General features: G+C 35.9%; 1 protein-coding gene across 1 annotated transcript in view; it reads right to left on the bottom strand.

Annotated features, from left to right (window-relative positions):
• The window catches only part of robl (dynein light chain roadblock), an 81,744-nt gene extending 68,567 nt beyond the window's left edge, over positions 1 to 13,177 (bottom strand). Inside the window, exons 1-2 of the mRNA XM_014350990.2 lie at positions 13,068 to 13,177; positions 12,918 to 12,996 (exon numbers count right to left, since the gene is read on the bottom strand). Coding sequence (XP_014206476.1) covers positions 12,918 to 12,996; positions 13,068 to 13,070 — 82 coding nt within the window. The 5' untranslated portion in view covers positions 13,071 to 13,177. The remainder of the gene's footprint in view (positions 1 to 12,917; positions 12,997 to 13,067) is intronic.
• Between the last annotated feature and the right edge of the window lie 12,093 nt (positions 13,178 to 25,270).

Raw genomic sequence — 25,270 nt, 5'->3', positions numbered from 1 at the left:
GGAGAAAGAAAGTGGTATGACAAAGAATGGAAAACAAAAAAGAAGGAGCTGAGAAAAATAATGAAGCTATGGAGAAAAAAGAAAGTGGATAGAAACTATCTAGTTAACAAAAAGAGAGAGTATAGAAATTGGTGCGAGGCGAAAAGAAAAAGGTATGAAATAACGGAGGAAAGAAATATAAAGGTCGCAAAATCAGAAAGGGAAATTTGGAATTATATAAATAGATATAGAAAGAAGAAAGCAGGCGTTAATAATAAGACAGAAATTGAAGAATGGAGAAGGCATTTTATGAGGAAACTAGGCGGTAAGGATGAAAAAGCTATGATGATAGAAAAGGTGGAAGAAGAGAATGCAAGAATAGAGAAAAGTACACAGGACCAAGAAGAATTAAGCAAAGAAGAGTTCAAGAGGTTAATAAATAGGTTAAAACCGAGGAAGGCACCAGGAGATGACAAACTAGAAAACGAAATATGGAAATATATGCCAAAAGAGGTTGATGCAGCGCTATGGAAATTGATGAAGAAAGTATGGGAAGAAGGGAGGATTCCAGTACAATGGAGAAGAGGAGTGATATGCACAATTTATAAAGGAGGTGATAAAGAAGAGCTGGATAATTTTAGAGGGGTAACTTTGACATGCACGGCATATAAAATATACGCGAGTATGTTAAATGAATTATTAAAAAAAGAGATTGAACAAAAATTAGCAGAAAGTCAATTTGGATTCAGAGAAGGAAGAGGAGTAATGGAAGCAATTTATACGCTGAAGCACATAGTGGAAGACAAATTAAGTAAACCAAAAGGAAAAATATTCGCATGCTTCATTGATCTAAAAGAGGCTATATGGAAGATTTAATTGCAGTGGCTATATGGACAGTATATTTTTTTTTTTTGTTTTTTTAAAGTTTCTAATTTTATATGAAAGAAAAAGTGACTAATTGTTTCAGTATTATTAATAGATTTCATTTTTTTTTCATTTCTAGTTAAATTTAAACATAAATTTTAATATGAATTTTAAATTAGTAGCAAATTATCTTTGAAAAGTTTTAGGTTCATAATATTATCTAAAAGTAAAAGTGACTAATTATTTCAGTATTATTAATAGATTCCATTTTACTTCATTTGTAGTTAAATTTGAATATAAATATTAATATGAATTTCAAATTAGATTCAAATTATCTTTGAAAAGTTTTTTTTTTTTAAATTTATTATATGTTTTTGTTTACTTACTAATAAGAATAGGTTATGTAACTTGAAAATCATGAATGAAAATGTAAAACATATGTAAAAGGAATGTGCAAAGATAACGATAAGAAATGTAACGGAAGCCCTCCAAACCCGAAAGGGACGGAGTATGAAATAAATAAAAAAAAAAATAATAATTAAGTGCTATCAGTTTGAAATTAGTATTGAATGTGTCTTTGGCTGTAAGAGTTACAAGGAAGTGTTTCCAGAATGTGTGAAAGATGTGTGTATGAAAAAGGCTTGTTTATACAGTCCAGGAGGATTTCTAGGAAGAAGGTTGGAAGATGTTTTAGCATTTAATTGTCAATTTGGTCTAACTCTGGTGAAGAGTTCCTATTTATGGCCATTTTGAGTTCGTTTATAGAGAAGGGTTCATCTCGATAATTTGTTAGTGGAAAATCGAGGTTATCTATATTTTGGCTGTTTTCTAGAGGTTGGTAATGTTGGTCTATGGCTCAATTGGTGGTATGTGGGGTAGACGGACTGAAGTTGTTAATTAATTTGAAGGAATTTGTTATGAATGTAAAGTCATTTTGTGAATGCTGTTGTTCTTTGTTGTGAGTATTTTTCCCTTACACCTCCGACGAAAGTTCGTTGCATCTCACCTGATTTCGAGCTAGAAAAAGCATAAGATTAGTCCTATCATATATGCGCAAATGAAGTGCGCAGATATATATAGTTTCATGTTTAGTGTATAGGCACAGCAGCAGCAGCAGTTATACTTTATACATATCCATATGGCTAACGAACGTACAGCCTTTATAGTTTAAACAATGTAAGAAATAATTGAATCAGTTTATTCATATTCATCAATGACACGAGTAATAAAAAACTGTTAAGCTTTTGCATAAACTCTCGCTTTTAATTGTGTTAATCTAAGCACAAACATGCTACACACTGACATTGCTCCTTTGATTTTTGTGAATATGCACCAGCGTATTCATAAAACTCTTACAATTTATACATCGTTTTTCGTGTGTTTAGATACACACGTACCCGTATACTTACATTATTAATAGACGCATACAGAAACGTTCACAGATACAATTTAAAAAAAACCGGACACGGATCAGCAACGAAAATCCTTAGATATCAACAAGAAGACTGATTTCTCAGGTTTCTCTTTCTATCGCTTTGACATCACGTCTAACCTGCACGTCGATTCAAGCGTAAAAATATGCATGTGCACACCACTACTTAAGTCTGTTACTCGATGTACAAGTGCTATAGATAGGTATACTTATACACATGTATACTTTTTTACGTGTATTTGAGAAGCACTGTTCGAGCAACCAATCGATGAAAAATAATACAAAATAAACTGACTCATTGAATGTTTATTTTTAATAAAACAAAAACCGTGGTGACGAACTTTCGGCGGAGGTGTAAGGAAAAAAGTATACGTACCACGGCCAGAAAGTGGAGCTCCAATTAATCGCACGTTACCGCAATATACCATAATTTAGCACGGTCAGTCATAGCCCCACTTTCTGGATTAGGTACGTAATATACTATTGAAGATATTTATTGTGTTCCAAACAGTTTTCATCTCTATATTTGATAAGATATTTGGTTCAATAAAATAAAAAAATTTTTTTTCAAGTTTCTTATAAGCTATGGTTTATTTTTAGTGTAATTTTGAATTTTAGTCAAGTTTTGTAAGATTTCAAGAATTGAGATAGTTAATAGATTTGTTGAAGCTTGTCTTCTCTTATTGCATAATGTGGAGCATTCATTATTCCACCAAGACGCTTTGGAAAATCAGGAATTAAAATTCTTTTTATTAAGTTATTGATTGGTTTATCCTTAAATTGTTCGATGTTGATATCTACATAGGGGGATTCTTTAATATTTATAGCTGTATTATGTTTTTCTGGTTTGGTATAGTTCATTATAGATAGTATGAGGTTTCATAGGGTATTGTATTTCTGTTTTGTTGATAGTGAATCAATGTATTGTTTGTTAGTGTTTATAAAATGTTCTATCTGAGTGTAATATGTTCTCTAGTTTATTTCTTCAGTTTAAGGGTGCTAGTAAAGGGGATTTTTTTCAGTTTCATTAGAAGGGTGCGTATAATTAGGAAATGGTTATTATACATACTATCTGAGTGTACCTTCCAGAAGTAATCTGTGAAAGTATTTATCTAGTATAGTTAAGTATAGATCTATTTTTAAGGTCGTATGGGAGGGGGAGCTAGGGTTGTTAATGATGTGAGTGAGAGTGCCATTATTAAGTATAGGGTATGGGTAGTCGATCAAGCAGTTTATTAAGTTTTCTGCTAACGGGCAGGTTTATGTTATCTCTAAAGGTAATGATGAAAGTTAAAGTCACAACCAATCATTACGATCTTATAGTTTTTGCACAAGTCTAAAAGGATTTAACTTTTTCGTTGAGTTGTCGATAACGGAGGAACTCTGAATAGGGATACAAGTAGGAAAGATTCGTTTTTGTTGTTGTGATATTTGAAAAGAGGGACAGAAATATCAAGTGTTTCTAGTTTTTTCTCGTTATGGTATATTGTTTTTTCTACTTAAAATAACATATTATTTTTTAGTATAATCGCTAGGCCGTGTTCTTTGCTTATTCTTTTTGTACGAATTAAACTATAATAAGAAAGTTTTTATAAGCTGTTTCGGTAAGCCAGGTTCGGTTAGCAAATGTGTCAGAGTTATCTGAGATATTTTTAAGGATATTTATTTTATTAGTTATGCTTTGGCAGTTCCATTGTAGGATTTTTAAATTACGATTAGAATGGTTTGAAATTTGTTGACTCATACTAATATTTTTATACATGTAAATGTGTGTCTGTGTGTGTGTATTTTTTTTTTAGGGAAAATTTCTTTAGCGGCGTTGTGCACTTTTTGAAGGATGGGTGAAAAATGTTAAACTCGCATCAGGACAAGTGACCTCATCGAAAACTCGTATGATGGAGGGAGAGTTTTTTTTAGCTGCCGATATTTTTCTGAGCAACTGTTCTCTTAATAGTTAAAGGGGAAGTGTAGACGGTCCCCAGTGCAAGCACAGGACCAGGCAACCCCACCGCAGAGCCCAAGAATTATTATCATTATTAAAATTATCATAATTATGATTATTAAAAATATTTGTATTATTACTATTATGATTGGCATAATTATAAATATTATTATATCAAACATAATTTTGCTATAAATAGTTTCATCATATTCCCATTGGATTTTCATCCATTAATATGCTATAACTTTTCTGTTGCAGATTTAATAATATGTAAAGAATGTTTTCAATTATTATGAAAAACGTTCCATTGACAAACAAATCAGTCACATTATGCTAAAAGTATTTATATACATAACTTTATACAGTGAAAAAAAAATGTCTTTGCGTTCCATATGATGATAATCTAAAAGTTATACTAAGTTATAAAATATGAATTTATTAAATGTTATGATAAAAAAAAATTTTAAAAAACAGGTGTGGGTCTCAGACCCCCCGGCAGAAGTGAAACTTCCAACTAGTGAGTTATTGAACTCGGCGTTTTGAAAATCGTATAGTGTTAAGTACACTTTTTATAAATTTTATGGTTTAAATAAGTAGATCAATTTCATTTATTTAATTTATTTTATTATTTAGTCTCGCTATCATAATTACAGTTGTTAAGGGCTGGCGGCGAGAAATATAAATTAGGAACGTACACACGCCATGGTCCATCAATTTACTTTATCGTTATATAATTTTTACATAGGTTTTAACGTTATAAAATAACATAAATTTAAAATTATGTGGTTCACGAATGAAGCCAAGACTTGCGTACCTTGACATTCTTTTAGTATCAATTGCCATTACAAGAAAAAAAAAATATTTTTAATATAATTTCTTATCGGTGAGTTCTATTTCATTTATACTTATGGCATACATTTAAATTTTTAATGACGAAAGCTATGCTTTTTTCAGGTATTTCTGAACTCACGTATTTTTACCTTTGTATACATATTTTGAAATAAAAATTAAATTAAAAAACACTTTAAAAATACTTAAATTCCAGAGCCATTGGATTTCTTACAAAAGAAACAAGGAAAATTTTTTATTCTGGATTACAACGTGTACATTTTTCCAGAAACTGCTTTGAATCGTTTATTTTTATTGTTATTTATTTTAATTTCTGTTCATTTTATTCCCATTTATTACATGTAGTTTTATTCACGGCGACAAGAGCTATGCTTTCACCAGGTATTTTGGAACTCACATGTTCTTACGTTCGTATTTATATTCATTCATTCATAAATTAGTACTTAAAACTAGAGCTTTTAGGTTTCAGCGTTGCAACTTTTTTTTTTCTTTTTATTTTGCAAATATCTCGCAAACTATTGATCCGCAAATAAAAATTCAAGTGGAGAATAAATCCGTAAGTAAGGAGGAATTGTTGAAGCCCCTAGTAGTTGCAAAATAATAATATTTAATATTTACAGGCACCAGCTTCACTAGTCTCCTATAGAGAGAGAGTTTCTACGTGCATGCACACATACATCTACATGCTCCGGCTTTCAGCTATACAATATATTGGTTTCTGAATAAATATATACGTATCTCTATAGACGCGTGAGCTTGCACTTTCTCTCTCTTTCTTTCTCTCTACCAGCCACACACTTACTCTGATGCGCATGCGCACTACTCCCGTGCCCCGCTCCCCGCTCTCCTCTCGCCACCAAAAACCGGATGGACACTTTTGCGTTGTTTCAACCGGTTTTACTCACCGCTCGATTTACAATACGCGGCTATAGCAGTTTCACTTAAAAAACAATGCATTATTAAAAGTTTATAACAGTGTTTATATTGTAAAACTGGTCTTAAAGATCGTGTACATGAAGAATTTTTTTTAAATAAATCATATTTAACAGTATTTACAATTATTTTCATAATCAGATAATTTTACCTATTCTGTAAATAACGCACTCAACTAACGCAATATTTGAGCACTTTTTGTGCAAGGGCCTGACGCACTCGCCTTAACGCAAGTCTTGCACAGATCAACTGCAAGTGAGAGTACGCTACGATAGAATGAATAACAAACTCAACTCAAAGCAAGATTTGCGCACTTTTTGTGCGAGTGCCTGACGCACTCACCATGTCGCAAAATTACGTAAGATTCTGGAAGCAGACTATCTGCAGACTTATGCAATTCCAATGCGTAAGATTATGCTACCAGGGAAGTTGCTACCTACCTCCACCTCGACTTAACTAACCAACCGATGGTTATCACATGTAAACAGAAGTTACTCAGATGATCATGTTTCAGCGCACTTTGAGCGCTTTTAAGTCCCTTTTTGAGTACCCTACCATTGATCGGCTGATTAACTATTGTTTACATGTGCGAACGCATGGTCGGCTTGATATGAATGACTGTCTTTGTCTTTGGCCTTGTGTCAATTGCTGTGATAACGGTTTGCCATTTCAATTTTTTTTTGTGTTTCTAAATCTTTATAAACAAGAACAGATGATTCGAGATACCATTAATTCTTACTGCTCCAACGGCACGGTACGCATTATACCGTAGAGCCAGGCACCGTTTATCTAACTCTTAGATGGCGCGGTAGCGTTACACCATACTGACGAGGAGCTCCACGGTATGTAGTATAGGTCCCCGCCAAAAAAGTGACGTACCGAGGTCTTGAACCCAAACACTCCATGTGGAAGACAAACACTTTAAGTACTAATGAAGCCACTGGGAGCTATTTGAGTGACTGTGCTAGCGGGAAGCGAAACGAGAGTCCCACGTATAATCTGTAAGAAATATTTTGCATCCTTAAACAAGTTATCCGTATAATTATGATTGAACTTCTCTAGAAGTTCATTTAATCATAAATCAAATAAGAAAATACCATCGACAATTTATCCAAAAATTGACGTAAAAGACTATGTAAGCACAGGTACAAGTACTACCACCAGTTTTTTTTTAATAAAAAAAAAAAAAAATAACTTAAAAATATTTATAAAAGACCTAAAAATAAAAGTTATTTTCATAACTTTAATTATAAATAAAACTTCGTTATTTGTGCTTTTATTAAAAATGCATAATATAACTTTAAAACCCCAGAATTGGTTTTATCATCTGAATCATATGAGCAGTTGTATAAGTTTTTATATCAGCTCTTGGTTATTATTCAATCAAAAGTTCTTATATAGGAGCAAACAGACGAACTTATCATAGAATTCACATAAGTACTTCTGAATAATTCATAACTGAGCTATCTATATAGAAATGAGCCAATATTCATTAACTTAAAACACAAAGTAGTAAGAAGTAGAAAATCACAACTATCAATGTTCTATTTTAAAAAAGGTAATGCATCTTATAAGAAAAAAAAACATAACTGTAGTTAAGGAGTAACTGACTTCTTATATTTCACAAGTTATGTACATATATGTACCTCCTAACTAAGTCAAGCGTCGTAGCACTCTAGTCGTTCACTCGCATAATGTTTAGTGAGTGTTGGCGCAGAGGATCTTCGAATACTCCCACCACTAGCAAATCAGACCAGAGCTACCACAGGAGAGTTGGAAAAGACATTTCTCCTGAGATTCCGATATACTAAGGCATGTTCGGTCATTTCATAAAGGGCTCCCAAATCTTTTAAATTAATAACACAAGAAAACGTATTACCCAATAACCTAGGTCACTTACTGTCCCCTCTAATAAATAAATAAATCTTAGAAGATAACGCAAGCAACTATTACCTGATAAACCGGGGTGCATACTGGACACCCTAATAAATAATTAAAATGTTAAATAATAACAAAAGCGACCATCACTTCAAGACCTGGAATGCTTACTGGACACTCTAATAAAGGATTAAATTTTAAGTAATAACACAAGCACCTATCACCCAATGATACAGAGCACTTACTGGCCACTCTAATAAAACAGTAAATCTTGAATAATAACGCGAGCGACTATCACCTAACGACCCGGGGTACTTATTGGTCACTCTTAAAAATAATTAAATCTTAAATACTAACGCAAGCGCCTATCACCCAATGACCCAGGACGCTCACTGGCCACTCTAATAAAACAGTAAATCTTGAATAATAACGCAAGCGACTATCACCTGATGACCTGGGGTACTTACAGGCCACTCTAATAAATACTAATGCAAGCAACTATCACCCGATGACTCGAGGCGTTTACTGGCCATTCTAATAAATAATTAAATCTTAAATAATAACGCAAGTGAATATTACCCAATGACCCGGGGTACTTATTGGCCACTCTTATAAATACTAACGTAAGCGACTATCACCCGATGACCCGGGACACTTACTGGCCACTCTAAGAAATAATTAAATCTTAAATAATAACGCAAGTGAATATCCCCCGATGACCCGGGGCGCTAACTGGCCACACTAATAAAACAGTAAATCTTGAATAATAACGCAAGAAACTATCACCCAATGACCTGGGGTGCTTACAGACCACTCTAATAAATACTAACGCAAGCGCCTATCACCCGATGACCCAAGGCGCTCACTGGCCACTTTAAGAAGTAATGAAATGTTAAATAATAGCGCAAGCGCCGATAACCCGATGATCCAGGGCGCTTACTAGCCACTCTAATACATAATAACGCAAGCGACTATCACCCGATGACCCGGGGTGCTTACTGGTCACTCTAAAAAATAATTAAAATATTAAATAATAACAACAGCGCCTATCACTTAATGACCCGGAGCGCTTACTGGCCACTCTAATATATAATAAAATAGTGAATAATAACAGTGGCCAGTAAGCGCCTCAGGTCATTGGAAGATAGGCACTTGTGTTATTATTTAACATTTGAATTAATTATTAGAGTGACCAGTAAGCACGCTGGACCAGTAGGTGATAGTCGCTTAAGTTTTATGTCGACAGAATGATTATAAGCAACAACATTTGATAAATAATCATGCCTGAATACTTAAAAATCCGTAATATAATCGAATAATTACCCGTAAATTTTTTTACAAAAATACGATTGCCTCCAAATTTTGACTACTTTATTTCTGAGAAGCATACAATTATCTGACATAATTTGTAGGTCGGCAGAAAGTTGATAACTTTTATTATTGAATAAACAATGAGACGCGACCAGCGACAAAACGAAATATTTGATTAACTATTTACTGTAACTCATAAACCAAAAATAGGATTAGCTTTAAATTTGGTACAAATAATTTTGTTTAAGTCTACAACAACAACATTTAAGTTTTACGTCGGCAGAATAATTATAAACAACAACATTTGATAAATAATCATGCCTGAAAACTTGAAAATCCGTAATTTTATCGAATAATTAACCATGAATATTTTTACAAAAATACACTTGCCTCCAAATTTTGTGGTGGGAGTATGCGAAGATCCCCCCCCCCCCCAACAATGTAGGTTTGTTTATTAATCCACCTTGGAACGCTCTGAGCGCTCTATTAATGAACATCAGTTACTTGTTGGAGCACTCGGAGGCCTCCGAGATATCTTTATACTATATAGGTATATTCATTATAATTGCTTAATGTTTATAAACGTCAGTTATAAGCGGTGAGTGTACCTATAAAGTATAAAGATATCTCGGAGGCCTCCGAGTGCTCCGACAAAGAACGCGTGTTTATTTATAGAACGCTGGGAGGCCTGGGAGCGCTTGGAGAGCTCCAAGGTAGACAAATGAACAAACCCTGTGTTTAGTCGAACGCGACTCAATCGAGTATCGCCACGTGAGCGAAGGGGGATCAAAGCTCACACCACTTTCGTCCTCATCAACACATAAAACTGCGCTTAACTTCATTTACTTCACACACACACGAGTTACGCGCGTTTCTTATATTGCTTTAAATTCTCGTTCTCTCTCCTTCTTCAAAACCGACATCTTAGTCTATCTCGCCGATCTTCGGCATTGTTCGCGTCCCGACTCCCGATTGGCATTCGAGATGAATAACACCTCCACTAATTGATGCACATTACAAAGAAAGGGGGGAGGGGGTTGAGGGAGAGAAAAAAGGTAACGCCGCTAGAAAAATTCGGTAGGCCTTGTCCAGTCCGATACTTGTCTCTGTACAGAGCGGTCTCCAGTTGTTTTTCGTAGAAATCGTATACGCAGCTTGTCTTGAGAAAATTTTGCTCGTTTGAGTTTGTGAGAAGTTTTTCGTAGCGCCACGACGCATTAACGTGTTTTTTGCATCAATTCGTCTTGGTTCGTCTAAAACTAAAATACAGCCGCGTGCCGCGTCAACATCCACCACGTGCTATGAGCACCCACGGCGAACATCCGCACTCGAAGAACCGTCGCATGAAGACGAGAAGGAGAAGACTGTGGGGACGCGCACTTACACTCACACTCTTACACATTTACACCTCCACATCTGCACACCTATTCAAATTAGGTTGGTATTCTTTGTTCTATTTAATTTTGTAGCGGTCATTTTTTTGCAAGAGTTTTCTCCTTTGAGCCATAAATTATATCTTCATCAGTGGCTCATAAATAGTGTTTTTAATGTAGTTCAACCCTAACCCATCCTATACTTCGTCAATTAACGTAAACGCTTTCACAATTACACGGAGGATTATTGTCCTAAATAATCACTGTTCTCACATGCAAGCACTGAAAACTTCGATGAACAATAAAAGAGCATCGTCAATAAGCATGTATGAACAATAAAGTATGATGTATGACACGTTATTTTTAAGGTACACTGATAACAAAAAATTAAGGTGCGTGTGCACGGTCATTTTGCGTGTAAATATATCGTACATCGAAATTCTCGATGTACGACACAGCGTACACCGAGATTTTCGATGTACGACACAGCGTACACCGAGATTTTCGATGTACGACGCAGGATGCATCCAAAATCTCGGTGAAACTTAAGGTGCCGTGTAGGATATTTATAAGTTGACACTTTACAGGTTATGTGGCTCGTATCATATGGTTGTGAGTATCAAACGTTCCTGGTTACACAAACGCATCATTAAAACTTTGTACCTTGCAACTTATTGAAAAGTCAAACCCTTTATAAAAACTTTCCGTGTATCAATAACTTTATTAACGTATCATTGTATCATGGTATATGGATACAAAATCTCAACTTGGGTGACCGCTTCAACGTACACTGGAAATTTCAGTGAACGCTTCAACGTACACTGGAAATTTCAGTGAACGCTTCAACGTACACTGGAAATTTCAGTGAATGCAAGAGCGTTCACTGAAAACTTTGGTGTATGTATTGTGACATCGAGATTAGCAGTGTATGCACGCAATATAACCGTGTACATACACCTTAATTTTATGATGCTGCATGCACTTGAAATGTTTGTGTCATACATCGTACTTTTTGGTTACAACACATTAATTAACAAGGACGCTATTTTGAGAACCGACTTTTATTTGGACAATAATCCTCCGTGTACTTTCTTTTTATTCGTCTCAAAGTAGTTTCATATTTTAGCTGTTACATTATTGCCCTTAAATTTAGAAGTTCATCCTGTGCTTCCGCATCATAATGTTTACCTTTCTCGCGTTTTATATTTTGTATTATGTATTTGCTTTAGTTTCCTTACTTATTATCTTATTAATAAATCAGATGGCTTTGTCGCTTAGTCGCAGTCATTAGAGCCTAAGCCAGGGCATAAGACCCCTGAGCTACAATTCACATGACATGTGTTCATGCATACACATTCACTACAGTTGATAATGAATTATTAAGGTGTTGTAAATATATAAGAAATTAGCTTACACATCCTTAATAACAATTAATCCTCATGCAGTAATAACAAAGTATTAGACTCAGAAGGGTTCTGCCCTACCGCTTGGATAGTGTCACCATTGGATCTGTGTTAACTGATGTGAAAAAAATATTTGCTCATCTTGAAGCACCATCTACCTGAGGGGAAAAAATGCTAATGCTATGGGAGAAAAAAGTTGTAGACATAAGATGATGCAAACGGCAGATCTGTTCGTCTAGGGAACTAACTTTCCAACTGTATAAGAAATGACAATAAGAAAGTCTGGAACAGAGAATTCCTTCTGACCTACATCCATTTTGTTCAGCAGTAACAAGTTAGTTAAGTAAGCCCCAAAAAAAGTTCTATTCATTCTAGCCACGACTCGATGAGTAGATTACTTTACTTGTAATAGTGTAAAATTTAGAATACTAGCATTCATAAGCTGTTACATTTAAATCCTCATAACATTAAAAGAAGCCACTATATATTCTGACAAAAAACTATGAGAACTATTCGTGTCTAAGACATTAGGGATAAAAGATGTATTCTTAATTGTTTGCTGTTTAACAAAACACTCCTTGACAGTTCACACACAAAAAGCCACAGATAGCAAGTAGGTATATTAGTTAATCACACTCATATGTAATGAGTACTAAAAATAAATATTAAAGTTCAATTTCATAATTTTTTTTTTGTTGATCAAAAATAGTCGATAAAACACTTTTCATGATAATTCAATTTAATTAATTTAACTTAAAAAAATAGAGGAAACTATTTCTCTTAAAGTGTGTTACTAGACCATTGGGTTTACAGGTTAAGCCAGCTTCTTTTATGATTAACATTGTTATTTAACATTAACTTAACAAGTACAATAATTATGCAGATAAAGCTACGTTACACAACAATAGTATCACGTAGAGTGCGTATCCTAGAGCAGTTTCATGTACACAAACCTTCAGAATTGACAACAATAGTTCCTATTACTCCTTTATGAGACTGAATTCGTTTCATAGTTTCTTCAACTTCTTGTGCCTGTAATAAAAATTCAATTAATGGTGGATTTATTAATTATATCTATTTAACGGACAATGAAGTTTACGTACCATTGTTAATGGAAAAAAAATTATTTATGTCAGTAGAAAATAAATGTTACTGATCTATTACTGGTAATGACAACTTGCTACAAACTACTGGAATATCAAAAATTCATAGAGACTATGCAAAAAATTCATCACTACCAACCATAGACACAAGAAATAAAGACTGCTCGTTTTCATCATAGACATATAAGAAATAGACTGCTCGTTCTTATGTACAGTGCTGCAGCCCTGCAGCACAAGTAGAAGATGACACAACATCAAACGTGTATATTTGTCTCTTTCGCACGTTGCCAACGGTGGGGGGTCAGTGATCTGTTATGACCTGGCTCACGGTCATACACTACGGAGACGTAAAGGGCGCTCTCCGTCCTGTGGTTTATTCCGGGTGGTGATGTGATAGTGAGTCCGTTACCGGTTAGACTTGTGAAGTTGGCGCCCGTAAATATTAAATATCAATATTTTGCACCCATTCAGGGCTTAAACGATTCCTCCTTACTTGCGGATTTATCCTCCACTTGAATTTTTATTTGCGGATCAATAGTTTGCGAGATATTTGCAAAATAAAAAGTCGAAAATGGGCGCGGCGCTGAAGTATAAAAAACTTTGTTGTAAGTGCTAAATTGGGTTAAAATCCAATTCTACCTGTACGATTCGATTCCTCCTCATTTGCGGATTACGTAGGTATATAAATTAATGTAATTAAATGTCACAAAGTTTGTAAATAATGAATTTAATTATAGAGTGAGAGAATCTAGTAACTTTTGTCTAGTGACTTTTGGTCCAGTGCTCCGTTCCTGTTGTTCGGTACATGTCGTTTACTCCGTACCGCGGGTTCTACAAAATATTTATCAGAATAGAAAACTTTAGTAGGTATTAATCTATTAATTATTAGCTATAAGTTATTCAGCTTTTGGGTCAATCCGCACACACATACATTGCATACTTCAAACTAAAGGAAAAATTTATTTGTCAATAGGTACAGATTTTTCATCTGAAGAATCTAATATCTGGAATCTATTGTGGCAAACACTGTGGACTGATATTTATTCATTACGCGCAAAATTTTAATATTTGTTGTTATTCAAGAAACAAATAACAACACAACTAAAAAGTAGCAGTACAGCTATAATCATCACAAGACAAGCCACAGCTAAGCACACGAGTAATAATTTTGTTTGGGCAAGTTTTAGAAAACAGCTCAAGCATTCAAATTTCGCGCTTAAATGATTAATCAGGCGAATTGAAGATCAAGTTACCGACCAGTGGAAACGGATAAAAGTGACACAGGCTGTGTTCGCCTAAGGCTCTGTTATTAAGTCTGTTAAGGTCACGTGATCATTTATCATAAGTGCGAGGGAGACAGCATGATGTCACCGTCTCACTCGCACTTATCATAAATGATCACGGGACCTTAACAGACTACAAATGGAGCCTATGTAAACACAGCCCCAGTAATAAATTTTCAAGTACTTAATTTAAAAAAATGTTTATTAAATGGGCTTACACTAGATTGCATAGTCATCGAAAAATGTGTGTGTGTGTGTCTGTATTGATCCAAAAGCTGAATAACTTATAACTAATAATTAATAGATTAATACCTACTAAAGTTTTCTATTCTGGGGCCGTACCATATAACTATTTTTCTGTACATCGGCCTATGTTATAACATAGGCCCGCGAAGCTAAAAAAAGTTGTATGGTACGGCTCCAGATAAATATTTTGTAGAACCCGCGGTACGGAGTAAACGACATGTACCGAACAACAGGAACGGAGCACTGGACCAAAAGTCACTAGACAAAAGTTACTAGATTCTCTCACTCTATAATTAAATTCATTATTTACAAACTTTGTGACATTTAATTACATTAATTTATATACCTACGTAATCCGCAAATGAGGAGGAATCGAATCGTACAGGTAGAATTGGATTTTAACCCAATTTAGCACTTACAACAAAGTTTTTTATACTTCAGCGCCGCGCCCATTTTCGACTTTTTATTTTGCAAATATCTCGCAAACTATTGATCCGCAAATAAAAATTCAAGTGGAGGATAAATCCGCAAGTAAGGAGGAATCGTTTAAGCCCTGAATGGGTGCAAAATATTGACATTTAATATTTACGGGCGCCAACTTCACAAGTCTTTACCGGTTAGGCACGGAAGTGCCAGGTCAGTCGAATATTCCTAGGTCGTTCGCTGGATGCCTGGCCCCCGAATGACAGTATATAGCTCACTTCGAATTAGATGTAGGAAACATCTAAAATGTTTCATACCGTCTAAATCTAAAAAGCAATGTTTGTTTACATGCCTGCAGTGGGTCCTCGGTCATTGGAACGAGTAGAATCCCGATGTGGTAAACACCGAGTTTATCCCAGGAGATGATGTCCGGGTATCCTGAACACACTTAGAAACGCGATTACTCACTTGAACTACCCTGATCGATCGCGAAACAACTACAGAGAAAATACCCGCCGTAGGTTTTTAGAGAGAGGCGCCAAAATAGAGCGTCGCAAGCTTTGCCTGGAACAGAATTTCAATTCCAACTAACTGCTGCATGAAAATCCAATGCTTTTTATACTCTGCAAGTCGTGTCAAAAGTCACGTAGGCCACTTGTTTGTCCTAGTTTGTCCTTGAATTTCTCCGGTTAAAGCTATTGTTTTGGAAATCCCTTAAAAGGTATGAATGGCCGTAGACTCAAGGTCAAGCTTCTTTTGGTTGAGGTGAGTCATGCCGGTCGTCACGCAAGCCACTTGTTTACTCAAGAGGGCCCCTTATTCTGAAGGTCAAGCTTGTTTATGTTGGGATGAGTCATGCCATCAGTCACGCAAGCCACTAGCTTGTTTATGTTAAGGGCCTAATATTTTGAAGGCCAAGCCCGCTTATGCCTGAAACAAAAGAAAATCGATTCCCGAATTCTAATCGATTCCCGAATTCTCGGAAAGCTTAGACATAGCTGGAAAGGTTCTTTTCTTATCGTTATTCATGACCTTTAAATCTTCATTATCGCAATAAATATAAATTTTATTCTTTCCTACTAAATATGTTTTAGTTTTGCACCAGGCCGAGAGAGAGCGTTAGTGTAGCTTATATCTATGGATAGGATCATTGCCATTGCCTAACAAAACTAAGTCCGGCTTAGGCCGCGGTGACATGGAGAGCGTAACGCGTATACCGCGTAACCATTTGAGCCCATGAAAGTAAAAGAGAGGTTCGCGTATTATACATCTTTCTCAATCTTATGGGCTCAAATAGTTACACGGTACGCGTTACGCTCTCCATGTGCCTGCGGCCTTAGGGTGCGGCACATGATGCGTAAAGTGTAAAGCGATCGCGTATCACTTAAAATCATATGATCAGGAAAAGTTAAGGAAGGTACGCTTTACGCAAAAAAATTCGTCATCGTGCACATAAGAGTGAAAAATATGCGCGTAATTGTTTTTAAACCTATCACAGTTAGTATTACGTTAGCGTAATAGATGCTGTCTCGCTCGCACAAACAGGGAAAAAACAAAGTTACGCGCGTATTCTTTTACCCACCATGTGCACGATGACGAATTTTTTTGCGTAAAGCAAAAACAAAATACGCAACCTGTGAATACAGTCAGCAGCGAATGTCAACAACAGCAATTGAAGTGTCAATTTAATAATTAATTGGATTTCTAACTTACAATTAGATAAAAAAACCAAATCGAAAGAACTTTGGACAAATTGTAGAAAGTCTATATGACCTATGGAATGACCCAATATCGCAAAGAAAAAGTGAGAAGTGTTGTTAAGCTGTATAAAATGCATTTACAGCCCTCAAATAAAAATAAAGAAAGGAATATGTGGGCAGTTACAAATACTTGAAAACTTTTTATTTGACATGTAGGTACAGTGTTGAAAACTAAAGGGGATCCAAATACTATCGGTAAATTTCAGAAAGTTAACAATATAATATAATACTTAGCGAAGAGCACCCCACTACTATTTCTATAGATATACGTGTTTTAACCACAGAAACCACTGTTGTTATTTAATCATTCATGATTATTTATTAGTCCGATCAACGCGCACGTGTACAGGTGTAACTAGCGGAAAGTCTAGCAATTATTATAGTTATTAATATCTAAAATTAACTACTACTGAGACTAGGAGGTACTGAACATCTATTCAATTAGACCCGAATATTAAGCAATTCTCACCATTCTTTTTGCATTGGGCCCGATTGAATAGGTGAACAATGTTTCCTATTCGTTAATAATGATAATACCACATCTTAACGTTAATATTAAGTTATGATAAAATCATGTAACTTTTTGATGTAAAAGAGAAAGGAAGGGTACGAGTAAGTGAATCACCTTCCCTTTTCTTGACGCATAGGGGAGAACAAGCCGGATGTAGGATGTGCCTGAGTGGCTAAACTAGAGCAGTTCTAGCCAATTAGATTTTCGGCTATTGTCTTTTCTTCAAAATTTTACCCCGGCAAGTTTTCCTGCGTTTTTCGAGCCAGCGCGTGACCGAGGTCAGCTTCTCGCAATAAAAAGGCCCGGAGGCCCAGAGGAAAATCAGTTCGGCCCTCGACCCTCGACTCGACTCGACTCGGCTCGACGATAGCCCTTCAAAGTAGACTGAGTAGTAAGAGTCCGCCTCTGCTACAACCCAGTCTACTGCGAAGCGAGGCACAAACATAGTTTAATTTTACCCTCGAACGGTTGACTAGGTAGCTAGAGTCCTCCTCTGCTATCTCACGGTCCTCCACGAGTGCGGTACGTTTCAAATTCGATCTCAGACACCCTGCGTTGGTTCGCTCCGCTGTATATTTTAAACCAATAATAAAAATAAGTCAAATTGTCATACTAAAGTGAAAGCCTTTTTCCTTTTTTTCTCTCGGTTTCAACGCGGACGTGTTTTGTTATAGTTCGACATTCAGTATCGGTAAAATACCACGCTACGAGGTTAGATAAAAAGAATTATTCCTCACGTAAAGTCTAGGGCAATCACATTTACTCCGGATGGTACTGGTGGATCCTAGACCGGTCGCGAACTTAAACCATGTTTTACCCCCTTGCGTAACCTCTAGAGTGTAACTACCTTTGCCTGTTACGGTACCGGTAACCTCTAGATCGCGAACGGGATACTATCCAAATCGTTGCACCAGGTATTCTCAATAAATCCGAGGCGCGCCGCGAACGAGTGCATCGCATTGTTGCTCGACAACCAGTGTTGGGTGAGGAGGATATGATTTTGCATTTTTATCACTAGGACCTATATATAGCTACAGATCCTAGTGAAAAAAATGCAAAAGCTAAATAGAAGGGGGAGGCCAGTGGTTCTCCCCAAATGTGACTGGCAAACTTGTGGGAAATTCAAATTAGCAATTTAGTGCAAGACACAAATACCCAGATAACTCGACACACAATAACTGACATGCACAATAACTTGATGAACTAATCCCAAGCTATTTAACCCAATAACCCAATGGGCCAATAAGCAGCCTCATGAGTTTGAATAAATAATAAAATTTATTAATTAACAAAGCAAGCGCCAATCCTCACACGACCCAAGGCACTTACTGGTTGCTTTAATTATTTATGATTAATAAAATAATACCGCAGGCGCCTATCCCCACACAACCAGGGGCACTTACTGGTCGCTTACTTGAATTACTATAAATAAGATAATAACGCAAGCATCTATCCCCACACAACCAGGGGCACTTACTGTAATTACTATAAATAAAATAATACCGCATGCGCCGATCCCCACACAATCAGGAGAGCTTACTGGTTGCTTTAATTATTTATGATTAATAAAATAATACCGCAAGCGCCTATCCCCTTACAACCAGAGGCACTTACTGGTTGCTTACTGAAATTACTATACATAAAATAATACCGCAAGCGCCTATCCCCACACAACCAGGGGAGTTTACTGGTTGCTTTAATTATTTATGATTAATAAAATAATACCACAAGCGCCTATCCCCACACAACCAGGGGCACTAATGGTCGCTTACTTAAATTACTATAAATAAAACAACAACGGAAGCACCTATCCCCACACAACCAGGAGAACTTACTGGTCGCTTACTTAATTTACTATAAATAAAATTATAATGCAAGCGCCTATTCCCACGTGACCTGGGGCGCCTACTGGTTGCTTTGATTATTCACAATAAATTAAATAATGTGAACGCTAATCCCCGCAAGACCCGAGAGGCTCGCATTTTTTAATTAATTTTAAATAGTTATAGTGCCCAGTAACCACCCCTGGTTGTAAGGGGATAGGTGCTTGCATTTTTACTTTGTTTATAGTAATTTAAGTAAACGAACAGTAAGCTCCCCTGGTTGTGTGGGGATAAGTGCTTGCGTTATTATTTTATTTATAGTTATATAAGTATGCGACCAGTAAATGCCCCCAGTTGTGTGGGGATAGGTGTTTGCGTTATTATTTTATTTATAGTATTTTAAGTAAGCGACCAGTAAGTGCCTCTGGTTGCGTGGAGATAGGTGCTTGCGTTATTATTTTATTTATAGTAATTTAAGTAAACGACCTGTGAGTGCCCCTAGTTGTGTGGGGATAGGCGCTTGCGGTATTACTTTATTCATCATAAAAAATTAAATCAACTAGTAAGTGCCCCTGGTTGTGTGGAGATAGGTGCTTGCGTTATTATTTTATTTATAGTAAATTAAGTAAGCGACCAGTAAGTTCTCCTGGTTGTGTGGGGATAGGTGCTTCCATTATTGTTTTATTTATAGTAATTTAAGGAAGTGACCATTAGTGCCCCTGGTTGTGTGGGGATAGGCGCTTGTGGTATTATTTTATTAATCATAAATAATTAAAGCAACCAGTAAACTCCCCTGGTTGTGTGGGGATAGGCGCTTGCGGTATTATTTTATGTATAGTAATTTCAGTAAGCAACCAGTAAGTGCCCCTGGTTGTGTGGGGATAGGCGCTTGCGGTATTATTTTATTAATCATAAATAATTAAAGCAACCAGTAAGCTCTCCTGATTGTGTGGGGATCGGCGCATGCGGTATTATTTTATTTATAGTAATTACAGTAAGTGCCTTGGGTCGTGTGGGGATTGGCGCTTGCTTTGTAAATTAATAAATTTTATTATTTATTCAAACTCATGAGGCTGCTTATTGCCCCATTGGGTTTTTGGGTTAAATAGCTTGGGATTAGTTTATTAAGTTATTGTGCATGTAATTGTGTCGAGTTATCTGGTTATTTGCGTCTTGCTTGCACCACATTGCCAATTTGAATTTCCCACATGTTTGCCAGTCACATTTGGGGAGAACCACTGGCCTCCTCCCCCCTCCTATGCTGCTTTTGCATTTTTCTCGCTAGGATCTGTAGCTATATATACCTAGGTCCTACTGATAAACCTGCAAAATCATATCCTCCTTACCCAACACTGGGCTAAGAGCACTCTTCTCACCATTCTTACCATCACTTAAACTTGGTTTGAACATAAGTTTATATTGACTAGTAGGCCAGTAAGCGCTCCGAGTCATCGGGTGATAGTCACTTGCGTTATTATTTAAGATTTAATCATTTATCAGAGTGGCCAGTAAGTGCCTTGGGTAATCAGGGGATAAGCGCTCGTGTTATTATTCTTCTGAAGAAGTAATATGTAGTTACTTTTGTAATTTCATATGTACGCACGCTTGTAAAGTCACTTATAATTTCACTTGGAATTACAAATGTGATTTTGGAATTGGAATTCCAGATGTTATTCCAAGTGTCTTTCCAAGCGTTATTCCAAGTGTAGTTCCATTCAACTTTACTAATGTGATTCCATATGAATTTACAAGTAGAATTTTTTTTTTTCTTATAAATGCGAAAACTTTCTTTACCTTAATTATAAATCATAACACAGCAGATTATAATTATATCGGTAAGTTAATTAACACTTGTGTTGAACTGAAATACATTAATTTATTTATACATCGTACATAATTTGTACAAGTATGCTAATTTACCATTACATACTAATAATTAAAAGGCAGAAAAGATTCGATTGCACATTACTTATGTGAAGCTTTTACTTAAGGAGCACCTGAGAACTTGTGATTACAAATCTCAACCTAAGTATTTATAACAGTGTTTAATAAACTTTGAATTATATATCAGTTACTTGTGGCAGTTGTGGCTCATTCATTCTAAATAGTTTGCTTTCATTTTACTTTTTGGTTAGGATATCAATTTTTTTTTTTGTTAAACAATAATCTAGTTAGTAAGGTAAGCGTAAAAACCATTAAAAATTTTCAAATTTTATTTTTTTTGTAATAAAAGCTACCTACTCAGAATACTCTAAAGTTATTAATGTAACAACAGGTTCCCTTTTAACAGATATTTTCAAACTTAAGTGCAATATAATACTACAAGAACGATAATAGAAAATACTCATAGATTACAACAATGCAAACATTTTTTTAAAATCATTCTTTATTCGAAGACTTTGCACAGTCGATTTCTCAATTCTTTCATTTTGTGAGTAATAACTTCATTTATTTTTTGCCTCAAAGCACTTCTTACCTCAGGTTTTTTGTATTTGATACTCACAAAAATTTGTTATAAGGGCTCAAAACATGTTTAAACAGATACATTTATGTCACAAATATTTTGACGTTCTTATACTCAATTATTGTATTATCTCGTCTGTAACTATACTTGTAAAGTGCGGTCGAAATTGTCTTGTATTTGAATAATTATTCATGAAATAAATGTATTTCAGTTCAACACAAATGTTAATTTAGTTACCAATTTAATTATAATCTACTGTGTTATGATTTATAATTGAGCTAGGTAAATAAAGTTTTCGCATTCATTAGAAAAAATAATACTACTTGTAAATTCATGTGGAATTACATAAGTAATGTTGAATAGAACAACATTTGGAAAGACACTTGGAATAACATCTGGATCTGGAATTCCAATCCCAAAACCACATTTGTAATTCCAAGTAGAAGTGCGTACATATGGAATTACAAAAGTGATCACATTTTACTTCTTCAGAAGGGTAGAGAATAATTTATTATTTAACTAAGTGGTCAGTAAGCACCTCGGGTCATCGGGTGATAAAAGCTTGTGTTAATAGTCAATAATTTATTATTCAACAGCGTGGCCTGTAAGCACTGTGGCGTATTGGGTACTAGGCGCTCGTGTTATCAGTTAATAATTAATTACTCAATAGAGTAACCAGTAAGCGCCCTAGGTCATTGGTTGATATATGCTTGTGTTAATTAATTAGATTTGGAAGCCCTGTCGTTTTATAATGACCGAGCATGCCGTAGTAAACAGGAATCCTAGGAGAAATGAGTCCTTATCTATTGGGATTATGCCTCTACCACGTGACCTCAGTATATATATGACTAATATAGAGGAGAAATAACACAAGTCTTACGGGAGGAATCTTGTTTTTATTTTTTTTCGCACTTGAAAAGATATTGAGCTTAAAAAGGTTGTTAATTCCATGTTACTGACATAATGAAAATAACGTAGTTATTTTTTTCCTTTAATGCATTCGTTCATGAAGGTTGAAAAAGCGTTTTGAACGTATCAGCAGCAGCTGTTGCTGCTGCTGCGCTACTGCTGCTGATGCTCACAGATAAACAAACAGCTCAAAGTAGGGTTAAACGGCACTCCGTATACGTTCAAAACGCTTTTTCAACCTTCATGAACGAATTCATCAAAGGAAAAAAATAACTACGTAATTCTCATTATGTCAGTAACATGGAATTGACAACCTTTTTAAGCTCAATATCTTTTTAGGTGAGAAAAAAAATAAAAACAAGATTCCTCCCGTAAGACCTGTGTTGTTTCTCCTCTATATTAGTCATATATATACTGAAGTCACGTAGTAGAGCAGCGATGGGATATAGTTCCGGCCAGATTTGGGAATTCTCTAGGAATAACCCAACCTCTCTGACGTGGGAAATCACTAGATCAAAAAAAAAATAGTACCGAAGGTGATGCGCGAGATTCAAATAAGGTCCAATAACACAAGCGCCTATCACCCAATAACCCGGGGCACTTACTGGCCACTCTTTTAAATAAATAATTATTAGTAAATAACACAAGCGCCTATCACCTGATGACCCGGGGCGCCTACTGGCCACTCTGTTAATTAAATAATTATTAAAATAACACAAGCGCCTATTACCCAATGACCCAGGGCGCTTACTGGCCACTCTTTTAAATAAATAATTATTAATAACACAAGCGCCTATCACCTAATAACCCGGGGCGCTCACTGGCCACTCTTTTAAATAAATAATTATTAACAACACAAGCGCCTATCACCTAATAACCCGGGGCGCTTACTGGCCAATCTTTTAAACTAATAATTATTAATAAATAACACAAGCGCCTATCACCTAATACCCCGGGGCGCTTACTGGCCACTCAGTTAAATAAATAATTATTATAATAACACAAGAGCCTATCACCTGATGACCCGGGGCGCTTACTGGCCACTCTGTTAATTAAATAGTTATTGAAATAACACAAGCGCCTATCACCTAATGACCCGGGGTACTTACTGGCTACTATTGAATACTAAATTATCAAGTAATTACAAGAGCGCCAATTAAAAAGATCTTTGTCGTACTAGATAAGCAATCGAAATTGTGATATGTTTAATATGTTATCGATCAACTTTTTATCATTTATTAGTGTTGCAAATAAGTGTCCTGGATCATCAGGAAGACGGTGCTTGACATATTTATGAATAATTATTGTGTTATTTATTAATAATTATTTATTTAAAAGCGCGGCCAGTAAGCGCCCCGGGTCACTAGGTGATAGGCGCTTGTGTTATTTACTAATAATTATTTATTTAAAAGAGTGGCCAGTAAGCGCCCTGGGTCATCAGGTGATAGGCGCTTGTGTTATTGGACCTTATTTGAATCTCGCGCGTCACCTTCGGTACTATTTTCTTTTTGATCTAGTGATTTCCCACGTCAGAGAGGTTGGGTCCTAGAGAATTCCCAAATCTGGCCGGAACTATATCCCATCGCTGTAGTAGAGGCATAATCCCAATACTCCTCTGCTTGAGCTCTGCTCTGATTAGCTTCGAAATTTTCCTAACGGAAAGTCTGATAGTGGGGGGGGGGGGGAACGCAAAGATCCTCTTCGCCAAAACGCCTATGGCCGGTATCTGGGGTCTGATCAGGGCATTCGATATCTCGCATAAGTGAGCAGTTTTTTCGATAATCCCTACAAAATAACAAAAAATAATAATAATGCGCATGCGCAGTTTAGGCACTACTTCACTACTATGACCAGCAGTGTCAGAGATGAGTAGAGAGATTGCTAACGCCAATGCTACGGCGTGAGACAACTTTTTTCCACTGATCGGGGCGACCCGCCGCGGCCAGCCGTCGAACCGAGGCGCACATTTTTCGAGAGTGCGAGACTCGTATCGAAGAGCGTGCGCCTACAAGAAAAGAAGTGGATTCGCGTGGAAATGAGCATATAGGCGCACATTTTGGCGACACGTAGAAGGGGTAGACCGAATGTGTGCCTACGAGGAGAGGAGTGGAAATGTTGACTATAGCTATTGGCGTCGAACCTACCGTGTGTGACGTCATCAGTAATGACGTCACTACCGACTCGTTGTAGGGAAAATACGTTAGCAGCATAGGGGCGGAGTAAGGTTTTATTTATTTTCTCGACTACAAAGGTAAGAATCAATGTGATTTTTATTGTGATTTGTAAAGTGATGAAAATCCCTTAACATAAAATTTTGAAAGTTTAATAATTATAGTGACAAGAGTAATATCTATGTAAAAGTCCCTCATAACCTCTCCCAATATTTGTTTGTATTTCCAGTAACGTGCAAAGTCCATCAATTATCAATACATCTGCCTATGTCTGCAATTTGTCAATTTGGAAAGTGCACCATTTCCAGTCGGAATTATGTTGAAGGAGAAAAGTTGCTGAACGCTAATCATATTTTAAAGTGCGGGAAAATGTCAGAGATGGGAAATGTCATTCGCATTACAGCTTATTGCCTTCAAACGACTGATATAAATGGAAAACCACATGAAATCAGAGGAGAAATATTGTTAGATGGCAGTATAAAATCTTTTTTATGTTCCTGCAAGGCTGGATTAAGTCAAAAATGCAAATACGTGCTGGCTGTTTTGCTATACTGCTGCAGGTAAAATTCAATTAATTTTTTTTTGTCATTTCAATAAATAATAATTTCCTAAT

This window comes from Copidosoma floridanum, unplaced genomic scaffold, assembly GCF_036245765.1.
Source record: "Copidosoma floridanum isolate Cflo_tuat_1 unplaced genomic scaffold, Cflo_Japanese_pri ptg000030l, whole genome shotgun sequence".
NCBI classification, from domain to species: domain Eukaryota; kingdom Metazoa; phylum Arthropoda; class Insecta; order Hymenoptera; family Encyrtidae; genus Copidosoma; species Copidosoma floridanum.
The sequence above is the reverse complement of the archived record's forward strand: the minus strand, read 5'-3'. Positions and strand labels throughout refer to the sequence as shown.